The following is a 17,655-nucleotide window of genomic DNA, read 5'->3' as shown; positions in this document are numbered from 1 at the left end:
AAAAACAAGAATCTGAATCCAAGACTACTCTACCCAGCAAGGCTATCATTCAAAATAGAAGATCAAATAAAGAGCTTCCCAGACAAAAAAAGGCTAAAGGAATACATTAGCACCAAACCAGCACTGCAAGAAATGTTAAAAGGACTATTGTAATTAGCAGTAGAAATGGGAAGAAAAATAGAACCACACTAAACAAAAATGGCAATAAATAAGTATATATCAATAATCACCTTAAACGTAAATGGACTGAATACTCCCATAAAAAGACACAGAGTAGCTGATTGGATAAGAAAGCATGACTCATCTATATGTTGTTTACAAGAGACCCACCTCTCAACAAAAGACTCACATAGGTTGAAAGTGAAGGGATGGAAAAAAATTTTCCAAGCAAATGGAAAGCAAAAAAAAAGCTGGTGTAGCAATTCTCATATCTGATAAAATAGATTTCAAAATGAAGACCATAACTAGAGACAAAGACGGCCACTACATAATATTGAAAGGATCTATCCAACAGGAAGATATAACCTTGATAAACATATATGCTCCCAATATAGGAGCACCAAAATATATTAAAAATCTTCTGGAGGACTTCCAAGGAGAAATCGACAATACAATCATAGCAGGGGACTTCAACACCCCGTTGACAGCACTGGATAGATCCTCTAGGCAAAAAATTACCAAGGAAACAGAGACTCTAAATGAAGCACTAGACCAAATGGATTTAATAGATATCTACAGAGAATTATACCCCAAAACTACAGAATACACATTCTTCTCAAGTGCACATGGGACATTCTCAAAGATAGACCACATGATAGGACACAAACTAAATCTCTACAAGTTCAAGAAGATTGAAATCATATCAAGCATCTTCTCAGATCACAATGGCATGAAACTAGAAATCAATTGCAACAAGAACATGCAAAGACATTTCAACACATGGAGGCTAAATAGCATGTTATTAAGCAATGAATGGGTCACCGAGGAGATCAAGGAAGAAATTAAAAACTTCCTGGAAACCAATGAAAATGAACACACAACAACACAAATCTATGGGATGCAGCGAAAGCAGTTCTGAGAGGGAAGTTCATAGCACTACAGGCCTACCTCAAAAAACAAGAAAAATTTCTAATTGACTGTCTAACCTCACAACTTAAAGAATTACAAAGCAAACAAAAAGAAAACCCCAGGGCAAGTAGAAGGAAGGAAATAGTAAAGATCAGAGCAGAAATAAATGACATAGAGACCAAAAAAACAATTCAAAGGATCAATGAAACAAAGAGCTGGTTTTACGAAAAGATAAACAAGATTGATGGACCCTTAGCTAGACTCACCAAGAAACAAAGAGGGAGAACCCAAATACACAAAATCAGAAATGAAAGAGGAGAAGTAACAACCAACACCACGGAAATACAAAAGATCGTTAACAACTACTATGAACAACTATATGGCAACAAATTCGACAATCTAAGCGAAATGGACAAATTTCTAGAAACACACAGTCTCCCAAAACTATTCCCGGAAGATAGAAAACTAGAACAGACCAATAACAACTAAGGAAATTGAAGAGGTAATCAAGACTCTCCCAGCAAACAAAAGCCCAGGCCCAGATGATTTCACCGGGGAGTTTTACCGAACATTCAAAAAGAACTAACACCCATTCTCCTCAAACTATTACAAAAAATTCAAGAAGAAGGAAGACTTCCAAACACGTTCTATGAGGCCAGCATAATTCTAATTCCAAAACCAGAAAAAGACACTACGAAGAAAGAAAACTACAGGCCAATATCCCTGATGAACATAGACGCCAAAATCCTGAACAAAATATTAGCAAATCGGATCCAGAAATACATCAAAAAAATTATTCACCATAACCAAGTGGGATTCATTCCAGGGATGCAAGGCTGGTACAATATTCGCAAATCAATAAACGTGATACACCACATAAACAAAATGAAGAATAAAAACCACATGATCATATCAATAGATGCTGAAAAAGCATTTGACAAAGTCCAGCATACATTTCTGATAAAAACGCTCAGCAATGTAGGAATAGAGGGATCATATCTCAACATAATAAAGGCCATATATGAAAGACCTACAGCCAACATCATACTCAATGGACAGAAACTAAAAACATTTCCATTAAGAACAGGAACAAGACAGGGATGTCCACTTTCACCACTCTTATTTAACATTGTACTGGAAGTCTTAGCCACAGCAATCAGACATGAAGAAAAAATAAGAGGGATCCAAATTGGAAAGGAGGAAGTGAAACTGTCATTATTTGCAGATGACATGATATTGTACATAGAAAACCCTAAAGACTCCATCAAAAATCTATTAGACTTAATAAATGAATTTGGAAAAGTAGCAGGATACAAAATTAACGTCAAGAAATCAACGGCATTCTTGTACATCAATGATGAACTCACAGAAAGAGAAACTGAAAAAACAATCCCATTTACCATCACTCCAAAAAAATTACGATACCTAGGAATAAACTTAACCAAAGAAGTAAAGGACCTATTTGCAGAAAACTACAGGGCATTGAAAAAAGAAATAGAGGAAGATATAAAAAAGTGGAAGCACATACCCTGTTCATGGATTGGAAGAATTAACATCATTAAAATGTCCATACTACCCAAAGCAATCTATAGATTCAATGCAATCCCCATCAAAATACCAACGACATATTTCATAGAACTAGAACAAATACTTCAAAAGTTCATATGGAACCAAAAAAGACCCCGAATAGCCACAGCAATCTTGAAAAAAAAGAACAAAGTAGGTGGGATCACAATACCAGATATCAGGTTATACTACAAAGCGACGGTAACCAAAACAGCCTGGTACTGGCACAAGAACAGGCATATAGACCAGTGGAACAGAACTGAAAACCCAGAAATGGACCCAAGGCAATACGCTCAATTAATATTTGACAAAGGTGGCAAGAGCATACAGTGGAGTAAAGACAGCCTCTTTAATAAATGGTGTTGGGAAAATTGGACAGCTACATGCAAAAAAATGAAACTAGACCATCAACTTACACCATACCCAAAAATAAACTCAAAATGGATAAAAGACTTAAATGTGACCCGTGAATCCTTAAAAATTCTAGAAGAAAATGTAGGCAACAAAATTTCGGACATCATACGGAGCAGAATTTTCACTGATACATCACCTAAGGCAACAGAAATAAAGGAGAAAATGAACACATGGGACTACATCAAACTAAAAAGCTTCTGCACAGCAAAAGAAACAATTATCAAAATGGAATGGCAACCCACTGTATGGGAGAACATCATTGCCAATGATGTATCAGATAAGGGGTTAATTTCCAATATATATAGAGTGCTCATACAACTCCACAAAAGGAAGACAAAGAACTCAATTAAAAAATGGGCAGAGGAGATGAATAGACACCTCTCCAAACAGGACATACAAATGGCCAAGAGACATGTGAAGAAATGCTCAACATCACTAATCATCAGAGAGATGCAAATTAAAACAACAATGAGGTATCACCTCACACCTGTCAGAATGGCCGCCATCAACAAATCATCAAACAACAAGTGTTGGCGAAGGTGTGGAGAAAAGGGGACTCTAATACACTGCTGGTGGGAATGCAGACTGGTGCAGCCGCTATGGAAAACAATATGGTGCTACCTCAAAAAATTAAAAATTGATCTTCCATTTGACCCAGTGATCCCACTTCTGGGAATATACCCTAAGAAGCCTGAAACACCAATCAGGAAGAATATATGTACCCCCATGTTCATAGCAGCACTATTTACAATAGCTAAGATCTGGAAACAGCCCAAGTGTCCACTAGTAGACGAATGGATAAAAAAGCTGTGGTACATATACACAATGGAGTACTATGCAGCGGTAAGAAAGAAAGATCTCTTATCCTTTGAGACGACATGGAGGGACCTGGAAAGTATTATCCTAAGTGAAAGAAGCCAAGCAGAAAAAGACAAATACCACATGATCTCACTTATATACAGAATATAATGAACATAACAGTCTGAGGAATACAGTAGACCCAGACACATGGAAGTAGGGCACAGACTGACATCCCTCAGAAGCGGGGATGGGGGGTGGGGGGGGTGGGAAGAGATAAACCACAGAACTTATATGCATGTATACATGACCAATGGAAATGGACAACTAAGCCGGGGACAGGGTGGAGGGGGGGTGGGGTGGGGGTTGCCAATGGGTAAAAAGGTAAAATATCTGTAACAAAAAAATAAATAAAAATTCATATAAAAAAATAAAATAAAAATGTAAATTTATTTTATTTAAAGTCCCTTAAATATATATATACACCAAGAAAATATGTTTAAATAAATGACATTCTAGAGTTGAAGGTCATAGACTGTGAAGACTTTGGACAGTTTACCTAGCCTGCATGAGCTCAGCTTCCTCATCTGTAAATGGAGGCAATACTTGTGTTGGCCTCAGTGGGTTGTTGGGAGAGTTAAATGATGCAACACTTGGAAAATTCTCAGAACAGTGCTGGCGCATAGAAAACACTCAGCAGTCATTTGTGATTGTTATCATTTCTACCCACGGAAGGAATCTCTTCTGTTGCATCCCTGAAGGTGGCCATGTGTGTTCTGGATAAAGATGTCCTTAGGTCTGTCACCACTAGCTTCCACATGTAAGCGGTTATTCTAATTTCTGCCAATCTTCAGAAACCTCCAGCTGTAGATTTGCTTGGTATCAAATATCACTGGCCCTTTATTCCTAAATTGTTAATATTAAGCTCGGCATCTCCTCACTGACTACTTGTGACCAGGACTGATGGTCTTAGAATCAGAAAATTAAGTTCCAGAAAGATCTTGAAGATGAGATTCACAGGATAGTCCATTGACTGTAGGAGGAAAGTGTTAGTGCTTCTATTTAATTTAAAAAAAAACTTTAAAATTTTATATTTATTTTATAATATACGTAATTTATAAATAGTTGCATATAATTTAAACATTCACATTAGTGAGCTTTTATAATATTTTTAACTGTTAGAGTTTACATTTGATATAAAGTTTGGAAGCTACTTTAGTATATTCTCTAGACTATTTTTCTTATTTTATATTTGAGGAATGTCTACTAAGAGCCTACACATATGCAAGGCTAAAACTGAGCAAAGTGGAGTGACTAGTTCAAGGGCAAGCTCAGATCAAAAGGGCTTAATATATATTTTTTTTCTGTATTATTTGGTTGGTTAAATTGGGACATTAGAACAGTGATACATGCCTTAAATATGCAGTTTATAAATGTGTTTATTTACCATTTCTTTTTAAATATAGGGAAAGGCCTGTTTTTCAGCATGGATCATTACTTGGAATTTTTGCGTAATGTATACCCAGGAGGCTTTGTCTATAATTTTCAGTTTCAATTTCTTTGGAGTGGAGTAAAAAAATAAATAATTTCAAAACAATCTGAGTGCAAAGTCCTTCTAGCTTTTTTTTTTTTTTTTTTTATCCTCACCCGAGGATATTTTTCCATTTTTTGCACAGATAGAATGGGACGGAGAGAGAAGAAGGGAGAGAGAGTGAGAAACATCGACGTGAAGGGACACATCGAGTGGCTGCCACCCGCATGACCAACGAGGGCCGGGGACAAACTGCAACCGAAGTACGTGCCCTTAGCGGGAACCGAACCCGGGTCTCTCCGGACCGCAGGCCGACACTCTAACCGCTGAGCCAAACTGGCCAGGGCCCTTCTAGCTTTTAAGACTTTTTCCACCCTGTAGACTTAAAAGTCCTGAGTTAGCACAACATTTAATTAAACTATACTTACAATAATAAATACAGCTGGGATGAGCAGATTTGAGGTCAGACACTATTGACTCACAGTGAATAGACAAAACAAAGGGCTCAGCCAGTGGGAGAAGTTCTCAGCTGTGCTAGAGAGTAGTCTGTACCAGCGGCTGGCAGTCTGCACGTGGGGACATCTGTCAGTGTGATAGATGGGGTAGTTGATTGCTTAAATCAGGGAACTAGCAAGTATCGGTTCATCTGGGAGTTGGTCAAATGAGGGTTGGTTAAGAGCATTCTGTTCTATCTTACTCTGCCCACTTGGGCTCTCAGGCCCCTAGAATTAGGTAAATTCTGAAGTCCCTCACCCTGTGGGTCATGTAAGTCATATGTAAGTTCCTCAGGGTGTGAATTCTTTGTCCCGTATTTAGCTTAGTATATATTTATACATTTTAAAATAAATATGATTTTCCCTGGCTTGTTTGGCTCAGCGGTTAGAGCATCGACCTGCGGTCCAAAAAGACCCGGGTTCGGTTCCCTCTAAGGGCATGGACCTCAGTTGCAGTTTGTCCCCGGTCCTGGTTGGTCGTGCGAGTGGCAGCCACTGGATGTGTCCCTTTCATGTCGATGTTTCTCTCTCTCTTCCTGTCTCTTCCTCCCACTCTATCTGAACAAAAAAATGGAAAAATGTCCTCAGATGAGGATAAAAAATAAATAAAAAAATAAAATAAATATGATTTAAAAATGTTAACATTCCTAAACTTGTAGAAAAGTTGCAAGTACAGCTAAAATAACTCTCTTCCCTGAACCCTTTGAGAGTAAGTTGCTAACCTGATGCCCCTTCAACTTGGAGCACTTGAGTGTGTATGTTCCATGTACGAGGACATCTTCCACATAACCACAGTTCACCAGTCACAGTGAGGATGTTAATATTGTAATCCTGCCCTGGCCAGTTTGGCTCAGCGGTTAGAGCATCGGCCTGCGGTCCCGAGAGACCCGGGTTCAGTTCCCGCTATGGGCACGTACCTCGGTTGCAGTTTGTCCCCGGCCCTGGTTGGTCGAGCAGGTGGCAGCCACTCGATGTGTCCCTTTCACATCGATGTTTCTCTCTCTCTCTCTCTCTCTCTCTCTCTCTCTCTCTCTCTCTCCCTCTCTCTCTCTCTCTCTCTTCCTCCCACTCTACCTCAACAAAAAAAATGGAAAAAATGTCCTCGGGTGAGGATATTGTAATCCTCAGATCCCATTCACGTTTTGCCAGTGTCTCCATAACGTCCTTATATATTTATAATTCTTATAAAAACTTCTCTGAACAGGAGTTATAACCAACTCTATCTTTACTTCACACATTTAAAATACTGGGTCACTCCTTTGGTGCCTTGGCCAATTAGCTCTTTTTAAAAAGACAGTCTCAGGTACAAGAGAATTTTTTTCTGAGTTAATAGTCCTTTAGAATAGAATATAAATATAATTCTAACTTTTTATTAAGTATTTATTGAGCTTCTGTTATGTTTCAGGCTCATAGTCACAGAATCATGGTGATTGGTCCTTAAATATCTTGTGTTTTCTTTCTCGTTATTAAAAACATTACCTGATATTTTATAGTATTAATGCTATCAAGACTGTGCTTAGACCAAAATATAAATAAGGAAAACAGAAAAATCATATGAAATTTTATTTATGTACCATGAACTCTAGGTTTTACTTTAAGTAATAGTTTCTCTTTAATCTATGCAGATGAGAGGATAGTTGTAGGGAATACGGTAAAGGAAGAGCATTTCCTGAGAAGATTAATTTTATACCTTCACTGTGTATTTATATAGGAGTTTAGACTAAGATCTGGATTTAAACTCTTTTGCTTTAATACATATGTCTAAGAAGCAGTGAGCAGATGAGCACCACACAGTTTTGGGGGACAGCTGTCAGGGTGTCCTAGATGAGACATACTTCTGCCCTTTCGCCCTGGTGTCTTTCACCTAGAGATGCTTCCAAAAATAGTCCTTCTGGGTGGGGATTATAGTCTACTGTGAGTCACAGTCCTCAGTCCTCAGTCCTGGTTTATACTTCTGGGGCTTCAGAAGCTCAGGAATTGGCCTGGGAATCTCCTAGATAAGTGGCTTTTCACAGGAAGGGGCTAGGGCTACATCATCATCACTACATCATCATCACAGGGCTACATTGGCACCTTGCTTGGCATTCACACTAGGCTTTACGTGAGTCTGTGTTCTTGGCAGTCCTTCCATGTGAGTCACGTACTGGTCCCTTGATCATCAAACCTTCACTGCCTGCTCTGTGGGAGCCACTGCGCTGGGCACATATGAAGATGATTCAGATACGGGCCCCTCTCTCTGAAGGGCTGCAGTCTAGGAAATAAGAAAATGCAGTAGCATGTCATAGGTGCTGTGGTTGAATTATGTATATGTGAAGGAGATGCTACAGATTCAAATTGTAACAAAAGGCTTCATAGAAGACACTCTGAAGTCCTTGTTTTCATGAAAATATAGAGATGGGTGATGAGGGGAGGGTAAGGGCAAAAGGACATCTGAGTAGAGACAAATATTTCTGGTGGTAGCCTAGCTTGACATCTGTCGCCCCATCAGTCACCAGTATTGACTTAGCTAGCTAGCTAGTTAGAAAGATTTCCTTCCTTCCTTCCTTTATTCCCTGTTCTGTATGCATTCTTCATCTCATGCAGTCTTCCCAATGAGACTGCTTTCTGGTGAAGAGGGAAACCAGATATCCCCAGAGAAAGCGAGTAATGGAAAAGTGCATTGGGAGCTGGCCGTGATCTGGGCTCTGGTCCCTGGTCCCATTATCCCACTAATTAGCTGTTTGACCGTGACCAGGTCCCTTAAACTTTATGAGGCAGGTTCTTCAAGTGTGAAGTGAGAGTAAGGATTCTGCCTTGGCTGCTCCCTGCATTGGTGGGAGAGTCGATGAGACAATTCATGATCTGCTGTAGTTAGAGAGCTCTCACATATGTGAGCCGTCTTCCTTTTGTTGTTTTAAAATTTTTTAAATTAACTCCCTTCTTTAAAGTGCACGTAGATGTATGTAATTTGATGCATGTAACATAGGCAAAACTAGACAAGTATCTAATTAGGTATCTACTTGTACAAATTTTTTTCTTACTGCCTTCCATTATAGCCATATCAGATATTTTCCCATTGTATGAACATAATTGATATTTAAATGAAAACTTTTGTAGGATCTAATTTCTATTTCACCATTTAGAAAAATTATTATTCATGCAATTTCTTAAAAGGATATTCTTTAAAGTTTTTTCCTATAGTTAACTAGGAATTATGTACTTACTTTTCAACTTTGACTTTACAGGATCTTTAATGACTTGCTGCTGTGGGAACCAACAGCTCCTTCACCAGTGGAGACTTTTGAAAATATTTCATATGGTATTGGGCTTTCAGTAACCAGCCAGCTGATCAATACCTTCAACAAGGATAGTTTTAGTCCATTTAAATCTACAGTTCACTATGGTAATATGTTTGAATTTTGTTCTGATGTCACTGCCTGGTTTATCAGTACAATAGTAGCCTTTTCAGTTAATGGATTTAAAAATGTTTCTTTGATGACTTTTTCATTTATATTTTATATTATCTTTTAGTAATTTATATTTTCCTGTTCCTATCTGTATATTGAGAATATTATTAATTAAATGTTATCTTTTTAGTGATAGTATATACATTGTCTTCAGTGAAGCTCAGTGATAAAGTAAAAAAATATAGCATGTACATTTTTATTGTCATACCAAATTGTTTGTAAAGATAAACAGGTTGTAAAATAAATAAATATTCTTGTGATAATATTCAAGTTGCTGTTTTTTAAAGATAAACTGTCAGAACCATGTAACTGTGACATTTATTTCTCATAGATGAGGAAAGTGGATCTGAGGAGGAGACTTTGCAGTATTTTTCTACTCTTGATCCCAACTATCGTTCCCGTAGGAAAAAAAAACTCGACTCTCAGAGCAAGAACTCACAGAGTTTTCTCTCTGTTCTTCTGAATATTAATCACGGATTAATAGCAGTGTTTACAGATGTAAAGGTAAGGATTTGCAAATCTAAAGTATTTCTTCAAGTGCATCTTATTGTATTTTATCTATCTATCAAATTCTCACCTGAGGATACTTTTTTCATTGAGTTTTAGAGAGAGTGGAAGGGAAGGGAGGGAGGGAGGGAGAGAGAGAGAAAAAGAGAGAAACACTGATGTGAGAGAGAGAGACACATGGATCGACCACCTCCCGAATGTGCCCCAACTAGAGCCAGGGATCTAACCTGCAACCCAGGTATGTGCCCTTGATCAGGAATCAAACCTGTGACCCTTTGGTGCAAAGGTCAATGCACTAACCGCTGAGCCACACTGACCAGGGCCAAGTGCATCTTATTCTAAATTTACCATGATAACACATCCTGTAATTGAGGTAGTTTGAGGTGGTTTCAGTGACTAAAGATCAATTTTCTGACGACAGCAGCTTTGGAAATTTACCTTCCGTTGCAGATCAAAAGACAAACGTTATATACACCTTCCTTTGGAAATCACGTGCTGGTTCTTCTCCTGGGATGATAACTAGTAATTTGTCCATTATCAAGGAGGATGAAGCACAGGGATTCATTCGACAGAAGAGGCCCCATTTAGTTTTTCAGTTTTCACACCACTGTGTCAGATGGATCAGGAGTCAGACCACCTGGCTGCAACATGATAGATTTTTGTCCCAGGGTTTCTGCATTTAAATAATGACACCTATGTTTTCTGATCTTTAATTTTCCTTTTAGCAAGATAATGGAGATCTATTGGAAAACAAACATGGTGAATTCTGGCTGGAGTTCAGTAGTGGTTCGTTATTTTGTGTGACAAAATACGAAGGTTTTGATGATAAGCACTACATCTGCCTTCACTGCAGCCCCTTCAGCCTGTACCACAAAGGTAGGGCAGATGTTAAATGTGTGTTTTGTTCACTCCTGTTTAGACATGTTCGAATTCTGTTTAAAAAAAAAATCTATTTAGAATAGAACTCTGATATTAGAAATTAGTTTCTGTGGGGTGTTCTGATTCCACTGGCAAAGCAAATTGGAAGTTTTTTGTTTTTTTTTCCAATATGATATAATTCATGTATCATATACAGTTAACCCATTTAAAGTATACATTTCAGTAGTTTTTAGTATTTCAGAGTTGTATAGCCATAATCACAATCAACTTTAGAACATTTTCATTACCCTCAAAAGAAACTCTATACCCTTTAGCTAGAACCCTCTGAAAGCATTCCCATCCCCCCAGCACTAGTCTGCTTTCTGTCTCTATGGATTTAGTATCCTTGATGTTACCTACGACTCGAATCATACAAAGAATGGCCTTTTGCGACTAGCATTGTGTTTTCCAGGTTTATTGACGTATATTAGTATTTCATTCCTTTTTATTGCTAAATATTCCATTTTGTGGGTATACCATCTCTCATCATCTATTGATCAGTTGATGGAACTGATCTTTATTTTCAAGCAGTATTTCCTTTTGGTAACAGAATTTTCTATTCTTTGAGCACATTTGCTGTGTTACTTTGTAAGTAGACATGAGGTACTGCACATTCTTAATACTTTCCAGATTTACCTATCTAATTTAATTATCCTAGCATTTTTTTAAATGAATTTTTATTTATTTTTTTGTTACAGATATTTTACCTATTTACCCCATCGGCACCCCCCACCCCACCCCACCTCCGCCCCGACCACGGCTTAGTTGTCCATGTCCATTGGTCATGCATACATGCATATAAGTTCTGTGCTTTATCTCTTCCCATCCCCCCAACCCACCATCCCCTCTTCTGAAGGATGTCAGTCTGTGCCCTACTTCCATGTTTCTGGGTCTACTGTATATCTCAGACTGTTATGTTCATTATATTCCGTATATAAGTGAGACCATGTGGTATTTATCTTTTTCTACTTGGATTCTTTCACTTAGGATAATACTTTCCAGGTCCCTCCATGTCGTCTCAAAGGATAAGAGATCTTTCTTTCTTACCGCTGCATAGTACTCCATTGTGTATATGTACCACAGCTTTTTTATCCATTTGTCTACTGGTGGACACTTGGGCTGTTTCTGGATCTTAGCTATTGTAAATAGTGCTGCTATGAACATGGGGGTACATATATTCTTCCTGATTGGTGTTTCAGGCTTCTTAGGGTATATTCCCAGAAGTGGGATCACTGGGTCAAATGGAAGATCAATTTTTAATTTTTTGAGGTAGCACCATATTGTTTTCCATAGCGGCTGCACCAGTCTGCATTCCCACCAGCAGTGTATTACAGTCCCCTTTTCTCCACACCCTCACCAACACTTGTTGTTTGATGATTTCTTGATGGTGGCCATTCTGACAGGTGTGAGGTGATACCTCATTGTTGTTTTAATTTGCATCTCTCTGATGATTAGTGATGTTGAGCATTTCTTCATATGTCTTTTGGCCATTTGTATGTCCTGTTTGGAGAGGTGTCTATTCATCTCCTCTGCCCATTTTTTAATTGGGTTCTTTGTCTTCCTTTTGTGGAGTTGTATGAGCACTCTATATATATTGGAAATTAACCCCTTATCTGATACATCATTGGCAATGATGTTCTCCCATACAGTGGGTTGCCTTTCCATTTTGATGATTGTTTCTTTTGCTGTGCAGAAGCTTTTTAGTTTGATGTAGTCCCATGTGTTCATTTTCTCCTTTATTTCTGTTGCCTTAGGTGATGTATCAGTGAAAATTCTGCTCCGTATGATGTCCGAAATTTTGTTGCCTACATTTTCTTCTAGAATTTTTAAGGATTCACGGGTCACATTTAAGTCTTTTATCCATTTTGAGTTTATTTTTGGGTATGGTGTAAGTTGATGGTCTAGTTTCATTTTTTTGCATGTAGCTGTCCAATTTTCCCAACACCATTTATTAAAGAGGCTGTCTTTACTCCACTGTATGCTCTTGCCACCTTTGTCAAATATTAATTGAGCGTATTGCCTTGGGTCCATTTCTGGGTTTTCAGTTCTGTTCCACTGGTCTATATGCCTGTTCTTGTGCCAGTACCAGGCTGTTTTGGTTACCGTCGCTTTGTAGTATAACCTGATATCTGGTATTGTGATCCCACCTACTTTGTTCTTTTTTTTTCAAGATTGCTGTGGCTATTTGGGGTCTTTTTTGGTTCCATATGAACTTTTGAAATATTTGTTCTAGTTCTATGAAATATGTCGTTGGTATTTTGATGGGGATTGCATTGAATCTATAGATTGCTTTGGGTAGTATGGACATTTTAATGGTGTTAATTCTTCCAATCCATGAACAGGGTATGTGCTTCCACTTTTTTATATCTTCCTCTATTTCTTTTTTCAATGCCCTGTAGTTTTCTGCAAATAGGTCCTTTACTTCTTTGGTTAAGTTTATTCCTAGGTATCGTAATTTTTTGGGCGCGATGGTAAATGGGATTGTTTTTTCAGTTTCTCTTTCTGTGAGTTCATCATTGGTGTACAAGAATGCCATCGATTTCTTGACGTTAATTTTGTATCCTGCTACTTTGCCAAATTCATTTATTAAGTCTAATAGATTTTTGATGGAGTCTTTTGGGTTTTCTATGTACAATATCATGTCATCTGCAAATAATGACAGTTTCACTTCCTCCTTTCCAATTTGGATCCCTTTTATTTTTTCTTCATGTCTGATTGCTGTGGCTAAGACTTCCAGTACAATGTTAAATAAGAGTGGCGAAAGTGGACATCCCTGTCTTGTTCCTGTTCTTAATGGAAATGTTTTTAGTTTCTGTCCATTGAGTATGATGTTGGCTGTAGGTCTTTCATATATGGCTTTTTTTATGTCGAGATATGATCCCTCTATTCCTACATTGCTGAGCGTTTTTATCAGAAATGGGTGCTGGATTTTGTCGAATGCTTTTTCAGCATCTATTGATATGATCATGTGGTTTTTATTCTTCATTTTATTTATGTGGTGTATCACGTTTATTGATTTGCGAATATTGTACCAGCCTTGCATCCCTGGAATGAATCCCACTTGGTCATCGTGAATAATTTTTTTGATGTATTTCTGGATCCGATTTGCCAATATTTTGTTCAGGATTTTGGCGTCTATGTTCATCAGGGATATTGGCCTGTAGTTTTCTTTCTTTGTAGTGTCTTTTTCTGGTTTTGGAATTAGAATTATGCTGGCTTCATAGAACGAGTTTGGAAGTCTTCCTTCTTCTTGAATTTTTTGAAAGAGTTTGCGGAGAATGGGTGTTAGTTCTTTTTGAATGTTCAGTAAAACTCCCCTGTGAAGCCATCTGGGTCTGGGCTTTTGTTTGCTGGGAGAGTCTTGATTACCTCTTTAATTTCCTTAGTTGTTATTGGTCTGTTCAAGTTTTCTATCTCTTCCGGGAATAGTTTTGGGAGACTGTGTGTTTCTAGAAATTTGTCCATTTCGCTTAGATTGTCGAATTTGTTGCCATATAGTTGTTCATAGTAGTTGTTAACGATCTTTTGTATTTCTGTGGTGTTGGTTGTTACTTCTCCTCCTTTATTTCTGATTTTGTGTATTTGGGTTCTCTCTCTTTGTTTCTTGGTGAGTCTAGCTAAGGGTCCATCAATCGTGTTTATCTTTTCGAAAAACCAGCTCTTTGTTTCATTGATCCTTTGAATTGTTTTTTTGGTCTCTATGTCAATTATTTCTGCTCTGATCTTTACTATTTCCTTCCTTCTACTTGCTCTGGGGTTTTCCTTTTGTTTGCTTTCTAATTCTTTAAGTTGTGAGGTTCGAAAGTCAATTAGATTTTTTCTTGTTTTTTGAGGTAGGCCTGTAGTGCTATGAACTTCCCTCTCAGAACTGCTTTCGCTGCATCCCATAGATTTTGTGTTGTTGTGTGTTCATTTTCATTGGTTTCCAGGAAGTTTTTAATTTCTTCCTTGATCTCCTCGGTGACCCATTCATTGTTTAATAACATGCTATTTAGCCTCCATGTGTTGAAATGTCTTTGAATGTTCTTGTTGCAATTGATTTCTAGTTTCATGCCATTGTGAAACATTGAGAAGATGCTTGATATGATTTCAATCTTCTTGAACTTGTAGAGATTTAGTTTGTGTCCTATCACGTGGTCTATCTTTGAGAATGTCCCATGTGCACTTGAGAAGAATGTGTATTCTGTAGTTTTGGGGTGTAATTCTCTGTGGATATCTATTAAATCCATTTGGTCTAGTGCTTCATTTAGAGTCTCTGTTTCCTTGGTAATTTTTTGCCTAGAGTATCTATCCAGTGCTGTCAATGGGGTGTTGAAGTCCCCTGCTATGATTGTATTGTTGTCGATTTCTCCTTGAAAGTCCTCCAGAAGATTTTTAATATATTTTGGTGCTCCTATATTGGGTGCATATATGTTTATCAAGGTTATATCTTCCTGTTGGATAGATCCTTTCAATATTATATAGTGGCCTTCTTTGTCTCTAGTTATGGTCTTCATTTTGAAATCTATTTTATCAGATATGAGAATTGCTACCCCAGCTTTTTTTTGCTTTCCATTTGCTTGGAAAATTTCTTTCCATCCCTTCACTTTCAACCTATGTGAGTCTTTTGTTGAGAGGTGGGTCTCTTGTAAACAACATATAGATGAGTCATGCTTTCTTATCCATTCAGCTACTCTGTGTCTTTTTATGGGAGCATTCAATTCATTTACGTTTAAGGTGACTATTGATATGTACTTATTTATTGCCATTTTTGTTTAGTGTGGTTCTATTTTTCTTCCCATTTCTACTGCTAATTACAGCAGTGCTTTTAACATTTCTTGCAGTGCTGGTTTGGTGCTAATGTATTCCCTTAGCCTTTTTTTGTCTGGGAAGCTCTTTATTTGATCTTCTATTTTGAATGATAGCCTTGCTGGGTAGAGTAGTCTTGGATTCAGATTCTTGTTTTTCATGACTTTGATTACTTCATGCCATTCTCTTCTGGCCTGTAGTGTTTCTTGTGAGAAGTCAGCTGAGAGCCTTATGGCATTCCCTTTGTAGGTAACCTGTTGCTTATCTCTTGCTGCTTTTAGGATTCTCTCTTTGTCTTTAATTTGTGGCATTTTAATTACTATGTGTCTTGTTGTGGGCCTGTTTGGGTTCTTCTTACTTGGGGCTCTCTGTGCTTCTTGAACTTGAATGCCTTCTTCCTTCACCAAATTAGGGAAGTTTTCTGTCAATATTTTTTTGAGTATATTCTCTATCCCTTGCTCATTTTCTTCTTCTTCGGGGACTCCTATGATGCGAATATTGTTACGTTTCCAGTTGTCCCATAGTTCTCTTAAGCTGTCTTCCTGTTTTTTAATAGTTTTTTCCTTTTGTTTTTCTGATTGGTTGATTTTTTCTACCCTGTCTTCTAATTCACTGATTCGGTCCTCAGCTTCCTCTACTCTGCTTTTTAAACCTTCCAATGTGTTTTACATTTCTGATATGTCATTTTTTATCTCTTCTTGTTTGTTTTTAATATCCAATTGGCTTATTTTCAGTGTCTCTGTGTCCTTACTCATGGTGTTCAGCTTCCTCAAGATCATGGCTCTGAATTCTAGCTCTGTTAACATGCCTAATTGCTCCACATTGATCTCATCTTCAGTGGAGGTCTCTTGCTCTTTCATTTGGCTTCTGTTTCTGTGTTTCACCATTTTGGCTACCACTGTGGGCTTTGGAGCCTGTCAAGTTCTCCCTGTGGGTGTTGGTGTTCTGCTGTTTGTGGCTCCCTCTCCTGTGTTTAGATGAGCGAGGGAGGACCCACGTTGAACACCACTGTCAAGTCTTACTTTCCTGGTTAAAGTTGCCAGCCCAGGAAAGGTACTGTTATCCTCTAGCTTTTTGCCTGGAGGCTAGCAGTCTAGGTTATTTGATGAGTTTTGGGTTGTCAGTTGATTGAAAAACTCCCTCTGGTGCTCAGCCGAGGGGCTTTCATGAGGGTGGGGCAGATGCTGGTTGTTAGTGAGCCTCAATTAGCACTTCAATGGCCCACAGGGTGGGGTTGGGTCTCCGAGGGAGGGAGGGGCTGCCGCCTTTCCTCAGAGCCCTGGGAAGGAACAATGTGGCCACAGTATTGTGTGGCTGCACTCAGCCCAAGCTCTGAGCGCCCTCCAAATCCCGAGTGTCCCCACACAGCTCCAGTCTGCCCTCCAGTCCAGTCTGCCCTCCCTCTGCCGGAGCCCAAGGTGCGTGGCTGTGGCTATTTCAGCCTCTGTCCAGGCTCTGCGCTGTGGAGACGCCTGGGAGTGTGACCCAAGGGCACCGCTCCCAGCTGAGGCTGCTGCCGAGCTGCCGACCCTGGGCTCCCAGCCCCCGCTCCGCGCCTTCGCAGGCCTACCGGGATGGAGTCAGTGTCCCTCATTATATGGTCCTCCAAGCTGCTTTTCTGTTGCTTTTTCCCGTGGATTTGTCTGTGTTATAGTTGTAATTCCAGTTTGGTTCTGGGAGATAGTCTGTGTAGCTTCCGTTCACTCTTCAGCCATTTTTCCTCTCTATCCTAGCATTTTAAATCTTAATTTTTTTGAAGTTGGGTACTGTCAGTTATACGAGCATCAGTAGAAAGGGATGGATGACTAACACCAATTTGGTTTTTGCTTATTTTGCCTCTAGAATCATGTTGTATTCAATGGAAGTACATGTTTTTTGTTTTCAGTTATAGAAGTTCGTGAGCTAATTTCCAGTAATCACTTTGCTGTTTTTCACCTCAATGTGGATGCAGGCATAGTGGATGGAGTGATTCTTCCTACAGAAGTACTACTGCCCAGTTCAGCGCACTCACATTGGTTGGAACCTACTATTTATTCCTCTGAAGAAAATGGCCTCAGTAGAGCTTCTTCAGATGGTGTTGGAGGAGACACTATGAATATGCTTTCAGTTGCAGTTAAATATTGTC

General features: G+C 38.7%; 1 protein-coding gene across 1 annotated transcript in view; it reads left to right on the top strand.

The window, feature by feature from the left end:
• The window catches only part of LOC118637829 (autophagy-related protein 2 homolog B-like), a 79,215-nt gene that overhangs the window by 48,794 nt on the left and 12,766 nt on the right, over window positions 1–17,655 (top strand). Inside the window, 3 exon segments of the mRNA XM_036273470.1 lie at window positions 9,096–9,253; window positions 9,649–9,821; window positions 10,550–10,700. Of these exon segments, the coding sequence (XP_036129363.1) occupies window positions 9,096–9,253; window positions 9,649–9,821; window positions 10,550–10,700 (482 nt within the window).

This window comes from Molossus molossus, unplaced genomic scaffold, assembly GCF_014108415.1.
Source record: "Molossus molossus isolate mMolMol1 unplaced genomic scaffold, mMolMol1.p scaffold_m16_p_1, whole genome shotgun sequence".
In the NCBI taxonomy this organism is placed as follows: domain Eukaryota; kingdom Metazoa; phylum Chordata; class Mammalia; order Chiroptera; family Molossidae; genus Molossus; species Molossus molossus.
This window is presented reverse-complemented; position numbering and strand designations above follow the sequence as displayed.